This window comes from Camellia sinensis, chromosome 15, assembly GCF_055761805.1.
Source record: "Camellia sinensis isolate YWXY chromosome 15, ASM5576180v1, whole genome shotgun sequence".
Taxonomy (NCBI): Eukaryota; Viridiplantae; Streptophyta; class Magnoliopsida; order Ericales; family Theaceae; genus Camellia; species Camellia sinensis.
In genome coordinates, this window is record NC_138975.1 from 142,234,180 (window position 1) to 142,250,525 (window position 16,346).

At 35.3% G+C, this 16,346-nt stretch overlaps 1 protein-coding gene across 1 annotated transcript; it reads left to right on the forward strand.

The window, feature by feature from the left end:
• The first annotated feature begins 1,324 nt into the window (after positions 1-1,324).
• On the forward strand, positions 1,325-16,098 carry LOC114280796 (extra-large guanine nucleotide-binding protein 3). The gene is made up of 8 exons (XM_082909424.1): positions 1,325-2,660; positions 2,769-2,906; positions 4,978-5,082; positions 5,195-5,380; positions 6,579-6,756; positions 12,584-12,828; positions 14,885-15,054; positions 15,182-16,098. The coding sequence occupies exons 1-8, from the start codon at positions 1,629-1,631 to the stop codon at positions 15,762-15,764; spliced, it is 2,637 nt and encodes an 878-aa protein (XP_082765550.1). The 5' UTR covers positions 1,325-1,628; the 3' UTR covers positions 15,765-16,098.
• Positions 16,099-16,346: the final 248 nt, after the last annotated feature.

Sequence of the window (16,346 nt, forward strand, 5' to 3'; positions counted from 1 at the left end):
TATATTTGGTGGGTACAAAGAGAGAGCTTCGAGAACTAGTGATCGAATATGAAAATCAAGAAGACGAGCTTGATTTGGCATGGTGGAGAAGAACGATAAGACAGGTGTTGATGGTGTTGAGATAGATAAGGAAAGAACCAAAGTCAAAAAGCTCGGGCTCTATTTTTTATATGTGAAAGAGGGAGTGTGGAAAAAAAAAATAAATAGAAAACAAATGAGATAGAACGGCATGTTTGGTTGTTGTTATTGGGGAGTGGCTTAAAAGTAAGAGAAAGAATGAAGACATCAACTTTTCACACCAAGTATGTAGTAAGACATCTGGCTGTGATGGAGGTCTTAGAAGGGTAAATTAAAGATAAATTAGTTTATTAAAAATTAATGGAACTTAAAGGAGTAAATAATCTTGTTTAGGACTTAATGGATTATAAGTTCACAATATGGGACTTGTATGTAAATGCCCCTATGTAATTTTAATCATTTAAGCTGGAATCGAATAAAAAAAAAAAAAAAAAAAAGAATATCGATTGACGAGGTCGAGAGGCCTTCATGGTTTTAGTTTGATTTTATGTTTTTGGTTTTAAATGAAAAAATTTGGATCTACTGTTTAAATAAATAAATTAATTTAATAGATATAATAAATTATCATTTAGTGTCACTTTACTGTTTTAATTAAAAATTATACTTTGTCATCTTAATTATTAATGTGAAACTTCATAAATAAACAAAAAATTAACATGTATATTACATATGACAACTTAAATATTGTAACATCCTTAAAATTATCTCATTAATTATCTCTTTCGTTTTTTTAACTTGAAATGTATTTTGTGTGAAGGGTAAATTTAGAATAATGGTAGAGATTTTAAATATTTTATTATTTTTTTTATCAAATGTGAGTGTGAGATCCATATGGTGTGGATCTCACACTTATGTAAAATATTTGATAAAAAAATTAATAATTTTTTTAAAATTTCTAACATTTTTTTAAAATTTATTCACACACTTTTACCGTGTGTGAACATTACACTTCATCTTGATTGGTTGTTCAATAGGGAACCATCAACTTTACACTTCCTCTCCATGTTGGGTGAATAAATTTACATTATTTTAGGTATACGTTTAACATCAATAAAATTATAAAAAATTTAAGAAAAATTACCATTCAAGTTTCATAAACTACTTATTTTACATATTAAAAAAATAATAATTATAATTATTCATATTTATAAAATTTACTACTTATTTTTTATAATTATTTTTCAAACTTTGACCGAATTTTTTTTTCCTAAAATTTATATGAAATCCTTATAACTAATCTAACTCCAGATTTCAGTAATCTTCGACAACGACGAGCTAAGGCCAGTTACTTACTCAAAATGTAATTATTAGCTTACCCAAAATAAATAGAAAACAAAATAATAAAATAAATTATAAACCTGCCTCTCGTTACTCTTACCGATTCTCAGAGAGACTTTTGACTGATTCAATGCCCCCATCACTTTCATTCTCTCAAACCTTGATTCGATCCATGTCTTCTTCCTGCTCCGAAACCCTAGTCTTGTTCAATCTCTCTTCGATCTCCAACCTCTGATTTTGAGGAATTTTCTTCAATACTCCCAGCATCATCAATGGCGTCACCGGAGGTGGAAGATGCGAAGAGGTGGGAAGAAGTTCTGAGGAAGATGTTACCTGCCGGAGCTCCATTGCCTAACGAAGAACAGCTCGATTACTCCATCGCGATTGAGTACGACGGCCCTCCTGTGCCCTACCAGGTCCCCAAGGTCGATCCACTGGACGTCGATTCCATCTCCATTCGCACCTCTTCAATCGTTTCCGTTTCCGAATGCGTACCAGTTGTCCCTGTTGCTGTCCCGATCGCGAAGCTTTCGAGGTTCAACAAAGGCGGAAGAAGCACGAGTCCAATGGAGGTGAATCGGAGATCGTCGTCGCTTTCGCGGAGTCAACAGGAGTTGCAGAATGAGGATTTGGAGGAATTGGCTGCAAGAGATGATGAAAAGGAGGAGTTTTATTCGGCTAATCCATCGCTGGCTCGAGATCCGAATTCAGTTTATGCTTCGAGTGTTGCTAGTTCGATTCGCAGACCTGTGGTTGAAGCAAGACGAGCTGTAGTGACTTTCGATACGGACAAGGATGAAGAGGATGAGTTATCTTCAGAGAGGTCGAGCGTCACTGATATTGCAGCGTCCCCTGTTGTGGCTCGGAGTAGAGAGAAGCGGTTGCTGAGGAAGAGTGGGGTTTGCAGTAGGTGTGGGAGACGTAACCGGTTAAGGGAGAGAGAGGCTTGTATTGTGTGTGACGAAAGGTATTGTAGCAATTGTGTGCTCAAGGCCATGGGGTCGATGCCTGAAGGGAGGAAGTGCGTGAGCTGTATTGGGCAACCCATTGATGAGTCGAAGCGGCCAAGTTTGGGGAAATGTTCGAGGATGTTGGCGAGGGTCTGCAGTCCTTTGGAGATCAGGCAGATTATGAAAGCCGAGAGGGAGTGCTCGGCGAATCAGCTTCGACCCGAGCAGCTTGTTGTGAATGGAAGACAGTTACGGCAAGAAGAATTGGCAGAGGTTTTGGGTTGCCTGATGCCTCCTCAGAAGTTGAAACCTGGGCGGTACTGGTATGACAAAGATTCTGGGCTTTGGGGGAAGGTGAAATCAGAGAATATTGTTTGGTCTATGGATTGTTTTTTCGAAATTTGTATTCACTTATTTATTTTATTTTTTTATTTGTTTACATATTTAAGAATGGAATTTCAGGAGGGAGAGAAGCCTGACAGGATTATAACTTCCAAATTGAATGTTGGGGGTAAACTTCGGCCAGATGCGAGCAACGGCAATACAAAAGTTTATATGAATGGTCGCGAAATCACGAGAATTGAGTTCAGGGTATTGAAGGTAAGTGATCTCTTTTATGCACAAATCTTTAATACTTACATCAATCATCTCTCCACCCAAGGAACACTGTGACACACATTCAATGCACGTGAATTGTGAATGGTGAACATAACTATGTGTTTCTTCTGTAGCAGCACTAGACTTAATTTGTGATATGTTGCATTTACCCTAAGTGTCAATTAGCTGCAAATGTCTTTCAAGATCAGGAGCTAGCATTCTCAAATATAGAAATTATGCCATGATTACCAGTTACATCTCCACTGTGGATAAGTAGTCATCCTCTATTAGTCTCTAGAACCTCTTGCAGGCAATGTTTGGAAAATCAATGCTGTAGAACTGATTATACAGTAATTTTTACTTTGTAACTAATTGTCATCTATTGATTGAGATTCAAAACTTCTTAATTCCTTTTCTCAATGCCACAGTGCCACTACTTGATTATTTATAGGAGGTGGGATTCTTAGATTGTGAGCGGAGGTTTGACGAGAAGCATAGTGATAGCCAAGGACTGTGATGAGGCATTAGGATGGAGAGAAGATCTGATTAATTATTGGCTTCTAAATATGAGAGTGCCCTATAGATTGAGGTTGGTGGAAAGTCAATTCAAGACACTAAACATGCCTTATGAGTATGATACCTAGAAATGAGGCTTTGTTAAATTCAATTTTTACTAGAAAATGCTAATAACATGGTACAATTTCGTTTCAAAACAATAAATTTAGTAATGCAAAGTGATCCAATTTTTTCCCTATTTATTGCCATGACAGTTTCTTTAGGAAATGAAACAAGTATAATGAAATAAATCTAGAGAGAGGAGAGTTTTGGCATAACAAAATGTAATAAAAGAGGCCATAATACGCCGGATATGTCTTTTTACATGATTAGTTTGAAGAATAATAGACTATATTATATTAGATGTCTAATTTTTAACAAAAAAAAAAATACTCACATTTAGTAGGGCCTTAATAAATTTTATTAATGTTATCCTACACCTATCTCACCACATTTTAGAGCACATGGCAGACCATGTCTGTATTCTCGATGCTTGAACCAGAATGATCCACTTTCCAGGTTACTTTGGTTGAATTGAAGCAAATTAGGTGTGGATGAAATTGTTGGGCTTCCTTTGATGGGTTCAGAGAAACAACCTTTCTCCCAATGCCGAAGCAGTAACAGTTGCAAGAGGACCAGGAGCTTGGTAGGAAGAAGAAATTGGTAGAATAGTTTGGGTTCTGGGAGGGTAGAGAGGTAGTGAAAGGTGTTTGGTGTTATTTTTTAAAACCATTTTATGTTCCAAAAAAGAGAGAAGACGAAAACAACATAAAATGTGTTTGGCGGAACTGTTTTCAAGAAAATTTCCTGAACATGTTTCATTTTTAGTAATTTATCTTGGATAGTTTTCAGAATCTTGTATTCATAAGAAAATAGAATTGATTTGAAAATTATTGTGTTCTCAAAACTTTTCATTTGCGAAAAGTTGAAAAATGAAAACCAAGAACAATCATGAAATGATGAACATGAACCAAACATACATTTCAAAATTAAACTTGTTTTTAGGGTTTGGTTTGAATTGTGCATAGCTGTGTGGGTAGTACCTGCACATCCCCCTTTTTGGGTTCAGTATGCTTATAGACCTTTGGTATTTCAGTACTTTATGCTGATAGAGCTATGGATGCTATCTTCCATCACCATTGTATATCAGTTTTAACATACATCCTGTTTCTAGTGCATTTTGCTTGTGTAGTTCTATAAACTCTTTGCATAGTGAGCTTATAGTTTTTGTGTTTTGACGTTAAGTTGTCTTGTCAAAGTAACAAAATCTTCTATATGCTGCATCATTTGCTAATTCTGTATCTATGATGGTTATGTAATTATTCATTTATTCTGGCTGATTTTATTGTTTTTCTAACCTCATATATGTTTTCTTTCAAAATGCTATCTGTTGAGCCCTCTAACTTGTTTTCCTCATTTGGGTGGCTAATCTATTTATTGTATTTAATTTTCCTTTATGCTTTGGTTGCTTTCCATTTGAGTGCTTAACAATGTGTTCTCTCGTTGATTTTCATTTCAGCTGGCCAACGTTCAGTGTCCGCGAGATACTCATTTTTGGGTGTACGATGATGGGTCATATGAGGAAGAGGGTCAAAACAATATAAAAGGGAACATATGGGGAAAGGTTCTCTCGTAATCTGTGGCAAACAAATTTTGTTATCAGTATCAAGTTTGACCTTCACCAAACGATTGTTAATTGATATTTAAACAGTTACTGTTTGGTTTTTGCTAGGCAGGCATCCATTCGTTTCATTTGTTCGTTAGTATCATTGCCTGTGCCTCCTCTAAATCCTTATGTCCCAAAAGAAGATCCAACGACATATTCAGGTAGATCTGTGCCTGAGTATTTAGAGCATGGAAGAGTTCAGAAACTTCTGCTGTTTGGGTTAGAGGGGTCTGGGACAAGCACTATCTTCAAGCAGGTTGATTTCATTTATTCTGTTTTGGTTTGCTTTTTGTATTATATTCAGTTCTATGGTCACGTGGAATCTTGTCGATCACCTATAAATTTTCCATGAATCTGGGTCTTTGTGCCTGAGCTACATTTTCAAAATCTTCAAAATTTTGGCCAAATTAGGATGACATAGATTGAATGTTACAGTATTGTAGCCAAATTCAACATTTCAACTGAATTCCCAGATAATCTGCTGAAGTTTAGTCTGAAGTTGCCATTTGGAGTATGGTGAGCCTGTATCTTAGGTAGCGTATGGTGGAGTTTTAGAATTATGATTTGAAAATAGAGTTGTATTTTGAGTTTGTGAATTTTGGAATAATTATTTGAGTGTGGAAAATTTGTTTGGTTATAAGTTTTGAAAAGAGTTTGAAATTTTTGATGTGACATGATATTTGATTAAAAAACTTACAACTAATAATCAAACACACAACCCAAAATTCTATTCAAAACTCATAAAAAAATTTAAAAAAATTCCGAAAATATTTTTTATTTAAAATATAAAAATAACAGGTGCCAAAAAAAAAAAAAAACACTAACACTGTTCTGGTCAATTGGCCGGACGTCTAGGAGGATGACCGGGTAGACGTGTTTTCAAAATGGGTGTGGAATCAATTTTTGAAAACTCTAACCAAATACCACACTAAAATCAAGAGGTGGAATCAACTTTCAAAAGCTACACCATACAGAGCCTTTAGTTTTTCCCATCTGAATTTTCTCCTTTTCATTTTTATTAAAATCCATTGCAAATTCAAATTTCACCCAAATTTGTGCAAAGGTTCACTAAAATTCAAGGCTGTTGCAATGAGTTTGTTACCTTTGAAATTGTTTCTGCTTTATCCAATTATTCAGTGTAGATACCCAGTTATTTGGTACCTACTTGTTGCAGGAAGTAATGATTACTCTCTGTTTCCATAATATACCATAAATTTGTGCTGTGTTCTTTACTAGTTAACTCATAAGATTTTGCTACATGGATTAAAAATTAAAATATACCTGCTGTAGTTAGGTTCCTTTGATTTCCCAAAAAATGTTCTTCTGTTTCTTTTATGTATGAATGAAATATGTACTTATATAGCATTTCCTTTTCAGAAGTATCTTCATGTTTCTTAATGAATATCACATTTCCTTAAAATAAATGAAATGTTTTTGCTTCTTTCATGAAACAGGCCAAATTTTTATATGGAAACAAGTTCACTCCTGAAGAGTTGGAGAACATTAAGCTAATGATTCAAAGTAACATGTACAAATATCTCAGTGTCTTACTTGAGGCACGAGAGCGTTTTGAAGAGGAGGCTTTGATGGAAAAAGAGACTCTTGCTTTGGATGATGAAGAGTCTACTCCAGGTCTCCTCTTTTATGCTGAAAATGTTGCTTATTGTTTTAGTGAAGGCCTGATTTTTGTATTTCCATCTTTTTGTTGTGGCCTTGTGCTTTTTTCATGTGCTATAAAATCAGTGGTCCTTCTATGAACTTTCAATTACCCTTGGAGATTGCAGTTTGATTCTTTATATCCTTGGTGAAAGTTCAAAGCAACACGAGATGAAGATGGGAAAGATAGAAGAGGTGGCCTTTTAATTGTTTAGGGCACTTTTTGGTAAAATCCTTCTACATCTTCCTAGAGGACTTTGTAGAGACATTTTGTCAGTTTGTGAAGCCATTTGGTTATTCTGGTACTTCTTGATAATTTTGTTCCTAAAACTGCATCCACATCAATACATTCTGTAACTCCAACTTTGAGTTAGCTAGTTTGTCCATCCTTTGTCCTTTCTTCCATGACATTTGGGGTGAATATTTATAATATGGTCATTTGGTGGGTGTCCCTTTTTCTTTGAGTAAGTTGTTTAGTTTGAGATGGAAGGTCGACATTGTAGGTTGGGATAATAACTATCTTAAATTTTGTAGGGACATTTGGGTAGAGTGAAATAGGATTATTTCAGGCAAGGGTAGAGTGAAATAGTTACCTTCCATACCAGACACATGTAGAACGATGTTTTTACAATATCTACTTTTTTATTTATTTTTGAATTTGTAGTTGATTAGGAACATTGTAATTTAGTATGGATTAGCCTAGAATGTTTAGGTTTCCTAGCTTGTCTTGATTTTAGTTTATTATTTTTTATAGAGCTACTTATTCTACTATTATAAATACATGTGTAAGCCTACAGGCATAAGTTAGTTATTCATTCAACCTAATATTTTTAGAGAGTTTCTTTTATTTTCTTGTGGATTCAAGAAATCACATCTACTAGGACGATATCTAGTCTCTTTTTCCATTACCACCACGTCAATTGGTAATCAGAGGGAGGTCTCCCTTGACTCGATTTCAATGACCGCTGGTGGTAATCAAGGTCGACCAAACCTCACGGACCAACCTGAAGGGCAATTCATAACTATGGATGCGTTTGAGCAAAACTTTTCTTCTCATCGAGATTTTAGGTATTATGAAAATTTACCTAAATTTAGTGGTTGTGAATAGTTTAAAGATAATCTAGATTGGATATTAGACATAGAAGCTTTTTTTAAAGATGAAAATTTCAAACTAAGAGGAGTCGAGGTATGTGTTATTAGAACTTACAGGTTCAGCACTTTGGTGGTGGTTAGATTTGCAATCATTAAGAGAGGAACAAAGCATTCATGGTCAAGAATGAGAAGACACATAATGGAGAAATTTTTGCCATGGAATTATGAGCAATTATTAGCAAAAAGTTCAAGCCAAAACACGAAAACATGAATATTCATGCCAAAGAAATCCCCCAAGAGCTTAGGTTTGAAGAGAAATCTACATTGCCTCACAACAACCAAGAATTAAATGAAGAAAAAAGTCTCAAAAGTATACCACAAAGAAATTCATGAAAAACAATAAATTATTGCTGAGGTTGCAAATCTTGTTATGGAAACTGAAGATTCGTCAAAGAAAGAAATTGTCAAATTGCAAGATGAGATCAAATTATATAGTCCAAAACAAATCATTCACCAACTGATGGCTTAATTAAGGAGGTGAATCGGAGGGCTACCATAGCACAGAAGTTTGTTCTTGTATTCATGGGCAGTGCATTTAAAAACAAAACCACTTCTTGACAGTGCTCTTAGAGTTTATGCCCTTGACCGAACTAATGAAGAGAATGGTTTTAAATAAGTTGCCAAAATTGCTTAAGCAAGTTATCTAAGGTTACAAAGAATGCTTCTTTCCTATATGAACTACAAGAGGATGTGCATTGGATGGGAGCCAAGTATCCTTTATGCAACATATGCATTCACCAATCATCCAAGAGTTGTTACACTATTTCAAAGTCAAGTATGGGAAAATATTAATCTTCAAGTACAAGATGGATGTAGACAAGCTCAAACATAGGAAGTTGTTTTGATCCATGGAAACTTAAGGGCGAGCTTTTTATTTTTATTTTTTTTAAGGGAAAGAGTATGATGGTAGAACAAGATTTTTAGAATATCTAATATTTTCATTAATTTTGAATTAGTAGTTGATTAGGAATCTTGTAATTTAGTATGGAATAGCCTAAAATATTTATAGTCAATACAGGAAGTTGTTTTATGCCCAAAACTCGAACGTTTCCTAATGTATGAAGGTGTTTTATGCTATTGAGGGGCTAATGGCTTGATGGTTCGCTATGTTGATATGGGGGAAGCTAAGATAAAGTTGAAGTGCATGAATGGCCTTGTGGGGCAAGTGATGCTGACCTGTATAGAAGAGTGCAAAGACAAGGTTACTATTGGCCTGATTTGGCCAAAGACGATGTGACAAATGCTCAGAGTTTCCTACCCCAGACAAATGTCATTTTGTTGACATACCAAGCAACTGGAGGCAACCTATATTGATTAATTAAAATAAGGCTCAACTCCCAAAAGCCTTGACTACATTGCAGACACATCAATGAAGGCTCACTCGAGCATGTAATGCACGTTCCAAGAAGCGATCTTGTACTAAAGGTGTCACCCCATGTAGTGAGGGGTTCAAGCGTGACTAGATTTGCACCTAAACATTTGTGGTTAAAGTGGTGAACAGGATTGGATATTGCTGTCTGGCAAGGATAAATGTTGATATTCCATTGCCTACTCCAGGCAGCATAAAATGGTAAATCACAACTTTATTCAAAAGTTGGAAGGACGAATCACCATTGTACGAGTTGATCAATGATTAATGAAATATTGAAGTTTATTCATTCAAGCTATCATGTTTTGCAACAATATTTGTATGTTTGAATGCCAAATTAACGTGATAACAATACTTGTATGATTAAACACGTCGCCAATGAAACAATAATGTTTGCATGTTATACACCATTTATTGAAACAATATTTGCATAGTCATCCAAGTTATCTGTTTTGCAACAATATTTGCATGTTTGAACGCCACATTAATGAAAAAAATTCTATACTTATTAATGAAAAGTTGTAAAATAATCTTTGCAATGCTTGCTTATGTGGAGAAACTTTCCAATTTAAAAGAGTCCTACTTGACATAGGTTTCCCTACACCAATTGAGATTCTACTACTTCAAATATGTAAAGGTCTTGAGAAAAACCCATAACCAACAACTTACCCCTGGGATACCTAACAAAGATAAAATTATTATAGAAATTCTGGTTTTTTCCTAGTCAGATGGTGTATTAAAGCCATGTGGGCATGGGTCACAATTTCATTTTGGCAGGTTGTTCTAGTTAGCTAGGAAACATAAATATTTTGAACACGTTCCTGAAACATGATGGAAGCTGCAAAATTTTTGGAAATGAATGAATAATATTTCAAATAAAATCTAAAACTTATTTATCAATATCTATAAACCAAACCAATCCTTAAGTTCCATCAAATGGGGTTGGCCTTAAGTCCCTTCAAATGAGGTTGGCCATCAATATCTATATGTCCATTAATTGATTAATTGAACATGTTTGAGGTCTATGCATCCATTCACATGAAGGGCACAATTGTACAATTTGGAAGTTAATGTCAATATAAAACGAAGTCAACCAACTCAAAAGTGGTGCATAAGGTTCCAATAAAGCATGGTTTAAAATTTATCAAAAGTAAATTTGAAAACAATTATAAATAATAAAGGTAAAGAATCTTGAGGCGTGGGGAAGAATTTTAGTATGTGAAGGTTCCTTTGAATATAGAATATAAGTTAAGAACAAGGTTAAACAAAGGTTAAAAAAAAAAAGAAAAAGAAAAAAAAAGTAAATTACTATAGAAAGAAAAAAATACGATATTTATAAAGAAAAAATCTAAAGAACTTTTTTTTTATTTTTTTATTTGTGTTTTTGTTACCATTTTAAGAAAGCACGAGAGTCTATATTCTAGGAGCAATAGGAATGAAGAAGAAAAAGATGTTACTCGTGATAACGGAGAAATCCCAGTCTTAGCTTCCATTTTTGTATAAGTGGTTCATCTTTGTCACCTCTTATCCTCGTCATTTTCTACTCACTTTTGAGTGATTCAAATTTGAGGTGTTTTCTTTGTTTCCAATCTCTATACTTTGTTTTTCAAAAAAGGAGAATACTAAATGGTGTTGAAACAACTCATTGTTTTGTTATGTTTGATGTGCTTATGTGTGATATGATAAATTTGGTGAGAATCTTGTGATTTTGAATTTTCACTAGTGTTTTTTATTAGTATCCCAATCAAGGAAAACATTATATTTAGGCTGATTTGGTGGAAATGAGATGACATTTTGTTTCTTGCATGTGAGTTCAACCAACCCAATCAATCACGTGACATCGATTATGGAAGCCATTGGCTCTTTGGTAGGGCCTTGATGGATTCTTTTCTTTTTGGAAACATACACATTAAGGGGCTGATCCCCGTGAAACAGACATTGTGGGCAGAGTTTCCCATTCTACTAAATGAACGTGCAAACCCCACACACACGTGCGTATGTAGCATGAATCATTACTGTCTCAATACTATACTTAAAAGCGTTCACTTCCATTTAAGTAGGGCTGCAAACGAGCCGAGCTTTAGTGTGTTTGGGCTTGTTTATTAAGATTTTAACGAGCTCGAGCTCGAGCTGAATAGAAATTTAACGAACCGAGCTCGAGCCGAGTTGGCTTAGGCTCGACTCGACTCGAGCTCGAGCTTGTTCACGAACCTTAACGAGCCAAAAAATTTATAAATTCATACTTGCATGTGAGACTAAAGTTATAATTAAAACTTTGATTATACAATTATATATACAATATATATAAACATACTAAAAAAAAGTCCATATTTTACTACAATAATAATATCTACTACCACTATTATATAAATATACTATCTATAGTTAAGTATTATTTACATTTATATTTTTTAAATATATAAATAGCATATTTCTCTTATTTTTTTACATAATTTTATATTATTTAATATATAAATAATAAATATTAAACGAGCCAGCTAAGGAGCCGAGCTTACGAGTCGAGCTTTAGACTGTTTGGGCTTGTTTATTAAAAATTTAACGAGCTCGAGCTCGAGCTCGAACGGCAAAAAAAATTAACGAACCGAGTTTGAACGAGCTCTTACCGAGCCGAACTCGAGCTTGTTCATGAACGGCTCTGTTCATTTGCAGCCCTACCTTTAAGATCGTAATAGAAACAACATAAATACTTTTTATCATAATACAAGAAGGGACATGTAAGAGTGCTTAACAGTAAGCAGTTTCTCAGTTTTTTTTTTGCCTTCTTTTTGTTGGTTTGTCCTTGTTGAAGATCTTCACAAATTCAATGGTGTGTGCACCCGTTTTGCGCCTTATGAATATATTTTATATAATATAATTATCAATTCTACATTGACATATGCACACAAAAGAATTGGATTCACATTCACACACCATTTGGACTATATCATCTATGCATGCCAGGAAATAATGACTGAAGAAGCCAATCTGATTACCACATAGTATTTTATGCCACAGATGTGGATATTAGATCCTTCCTTGTTCTTCTCTAAATGTTAATTACTAATTTCTTGGCAGTTAGTGTTGCATATATAAAATTTTTCTTTCCAATCTATAATGTTTGCCCCTTTGTCATTCTTTTAAGTTAAAGATTTTGACTTGGTGATTGAAATATGGACGACTTCATACTTTCATGGTTAATATGTGGCTAGATGTATATATGTATGCAAATATTATTTCGTAGGCTGCTGAGCTCATATAATGGTTTCTGTCAAATGAATTCAGGTGAAACAGGATCCAATGGAAGTAAACTCTGTGTTTATTCCATCCACCAAAGGTTCAAACATTTTTCTGATTGGTTACTGGAAATCATGGCTATGGGAGACTTGGATGCTTTCTTTCCTGCTGCAACACGTGAATATGCTCCTATTGTAGATGAGATTTGGAAGGATCCTGCCATCCAGGAAACCTACAAGAGAAGGAAAGAAATTCATTTGCTTCCAGATGTTGCCAAATATTTCTTAGATCGGGTATGGTGTGTCTGCATCATCTTTTACTCTATCTCGTGATGATGACATATTTATTGCTTAGCTGTAAATTGTTCTTGCCACTTGTATATTTTTTTTTATTATCACTTGTTTTTATTTTCCCCCCTTATTTCATCTTTGTTCTTAAGTCTGGAGTGAAGTTGAAGTTAATGTTTACTAGCAGCATCTTCAGGTTCCTGGTTTGTTGAATCAGTTTGTGAAAGGTTTGTCAGTTTACATATAATAATTTTCTCGTTAGCTTTTATAAGTTCGCTTGCTTTTATAAGCTCACACGTATTAGGATTTGGCTCATAATCATTTTACATGCACGAGAGATAAGTTTAGCCTATCTTAGTTCAACCATGTGATAAACTTTTTTGAGTACACATGTCATAGTCTAATGCATGGAAGAAAAAAGAACCGAAGGACAAATGTCCAGCTCATGACAGATGGGCTTCAAAGCTGATGGACAATACTTAAAAACAGATGGGCCATTTCTGTATTTTATAGTAGTGTATTTATTTCATGTAAATAGTCAAACTGTGAATGTGTGGTGTAGTAAATAGCCATACTATGTTAAGATTCCAAAAAATAGAAAAAGATACTGGCAGGTCAAAAGCAGCTCACATATCCTTGAGCATAGACATGTTCTTGACTTGTTCGTCACTTGAGCTTTCTTTTAAATCCCATACTTGGTTCTTGTAATAAATGAACAAGGTAGAGTGAGCCCTACAGTGTGCAAGCCTGAATTGCTCACAGTGTTGCAGCCCTTAATGCTCTTGATGTTTTAATATATAACCCATTGTGGAATTTGAGTAAAATGATGGGAATAATAGGCAGCAGATATTGATATTTAAATGCATTTGTGCTTGATAATTAAAAAGGAGTGTAATTTTTGAGTTTGAATGAAAATGAAAACTAGTTGAAACTTGATGGTCAAGAGATATTCAAGAGCGATTACTTTTGATATCTTGGTTTGAATTTTCACCACGAAGACTGGGGAGGATGTCTTTCATAGGCTTAGAATAATATGGATGGAAAAATGTTTAGAGACATATTTTGTGATTATAAAATTCTTGTGAAGTTGCTGAGAAGTTCTATAAGACGAGTAGAAGGCTCGGTTTGTCCAATGTTACAGAATGATGGGAAATAAGGATAACAATATATCAAAAAATGGATGCAACCTGAAATGAGGATGTTTCAATGAATAAATGGTGTTATAGGAAAAGATAGAGTAAGAAACAAATGCACTAATAGGAAGTTACAAGTGGCACAGATTGATGATAAAATGATGGAAAGTCATTTGAGAATGTTTGGTTATGTGCAACCTTCAACAATTAGTTCCTTAGGAATAGTGATTTGATCTAAGTTGCGGGCACGGAAAGACAAGAGGAAGGGCAAGAAGGACATGGTTGTTGAGGCAGTCAAAAGGGATGTCATTGCCTTGGATTTAACTAAGGATATGTGACCTCCAGAGGGTGGTAGCCTGGTGGTTGGGGACTTTCTCCCATGTGATGGGTTCAGTTGTCTGGGGCGATGCTCATGGTGAGACTTGTGCCCATTAATCCTAGGCCACTGGCTCCTTTCCACTATGCCCTTGGTGGGGTTGGGGTTATGCTATGGCTCAAGCTATCATGAGAGAGCGCCTGTGGATCCTGTGCGCGATACCCTCATGTTACCAGGCCCATCTAGGCCCTTCCTGTCCAGCACCCCAGCAGGTTTCTACATGATGGTTGCCTTGTCCTGCCTTTTTTCCACAAAAAAAAAATTGTGGATATGCATTTAAATAGAGCCAACCCGACAAATTATGTGCATTCTGATAAAAGACCTGTTGAATTGAGAATAATATCTGTGCTCCATGCAAGCTTCATTAAATTTTGCAAATCATGTTAGCTCTATTTCTTATTTATGGCATACTCATGTGGTATGAAAAGCAACTTATCTTGCCAAAGATTGTTTGATAGGTGAAGTATGTGTAGTTTCTCTCTAAGTGCAGAAGAATTATTAATCTGAAATTTAGATAGTTGTATTAACGATAGTGACATGCAATCTCCAATAGGCTATTGAAATATCCAGCAATGACTATGAACCTTCAGAGAAAGACATTTTATATGTGGAAGGAGTTACTCCTAGCAATGGTCTTGCCTTCCTTGAATTCTCATTTGATGATCACAGCCCTATGTCTGAGATGTACAATGAAAACTATGAATGCCAGCCTCCTTTAGCCAAGTAATATTCTCCGTTGCAACTATGTATCTTCTGATTTGTTTCCCTCATTTTTTTTTTCTTTCCTTGTTGCTGCTAATTAAACAATGCTCTCTCTCTCTCTCTCTCTCTCTCTCTCTCTCTCTCTCAGGTACCAGTTGATTCGTATCAATTCCAAGGGACTGCATGATGGCTGCAAATGGCTGGAAATGTTTGAAGATGTTAGGGCTGTAATATTTTGTATTGCTTTGAGTGACTATGATCAGGTATGGCTCCACACTACTGGTGATATTCAAAACAAAATGCTGGCAAACAGAGATTTGTTTGAGAGCTTGGTGGGGAACCCTTGTTTTAGGGACACCCCATTTGTACTACTCCTAAACAAATACGACGCATTTGAGGACAAAATCAACCAGGTTCCAATCACCATTTGTGATTGGTTCAAGGACTTCAGCCCTGTGAAGCCACATCACAACAATCAGTCACTGGCAAACCAAGCTTATTATTATGTGGCTGTTAAATTCAAAGAGCTTTATTTTTCAATGAGCGGGAGGAAGCTGTTTGTGTGGCAGACTCGATCTCATGAGCGTCCATCAGTTGACGAGGCATTTAAGTACATAAGGGAAGTTCTCAAGTGGGATGAAGAGAAGGATGAAAACATGTATGGAATCGCCGGGGATGATTCCTTCTACAGTACAGAATTGAGTTCATCTCCTTACATCAGGCAGGAATAGAATTCTTGTTATTGTTATTATTCTTTCGGTTTAGCCCCCCTTGCAGAGAGCTTTCAATGTTTCAAGGACTATCGGTGAAGAATTTCGTGCATTGGAGGTTTGATTTGGATCAGCAGGGTGAAGTTAAGATCATCTTCAATGGAGAGAATTGTGTTCTATTTTCTGGGTTGATTTATTCTCTTGTATTCTCGTGATCGATCGATCACATTACTGACAAAAAGAAGAGTGCCCCCCACCCCCTTTTTTTTATGGTTGGTATTAGTTTGCTTTTATGTTTCTGTAAATGGTGAGAAAAATTCTTCTAACAATTATTTATTTTTGGTGGTTTTGCTAAGTAATATGTGTTGCTAAGTAATATATATATGGTTCTAAAAAAAGAGTAATATATATTTTTTAATGACTAATAACTTGGCCTAGGCAAGATGCTTTGGATTTGTCGTGTAAACTTGGGGTTGAGATCTTTTGGACTCGTAGGGTCAACTTAGGGTTCAAAGGCCACCCTCTGAACCCATGAATTGGACGAGAGGTGCACTTCAAAACTTCTGATTTTTAATCGAAGTGACTGATCTTTAGCAATTAGAA

Excerpts from the sequence above, each read along its gene's own strand:
- LOC114280796 (XM_082909424.1), top strand. The coding sequence starts at position 1,629 with ATGGCGTCACCGGAGGTGGAAGATGCGAAGAGGTGGGAAGAAGTTCTG. Across the intron at positions 5,083-5,194 it reads AAGGGAACATATGGGGAAAG|GCATCCATTCGTTTCATTTG; the intron begins GTTCTCTCGTAA and ends TTTGCTAGGCAG. Across the intron at positions 12,829-14,884 it reads CCAAATATTTCTTAGATCGG|GCTATTGAAATATCCAGCAA; the intron begins GTATGGTGTGTC and ends AATCTCCAATAG.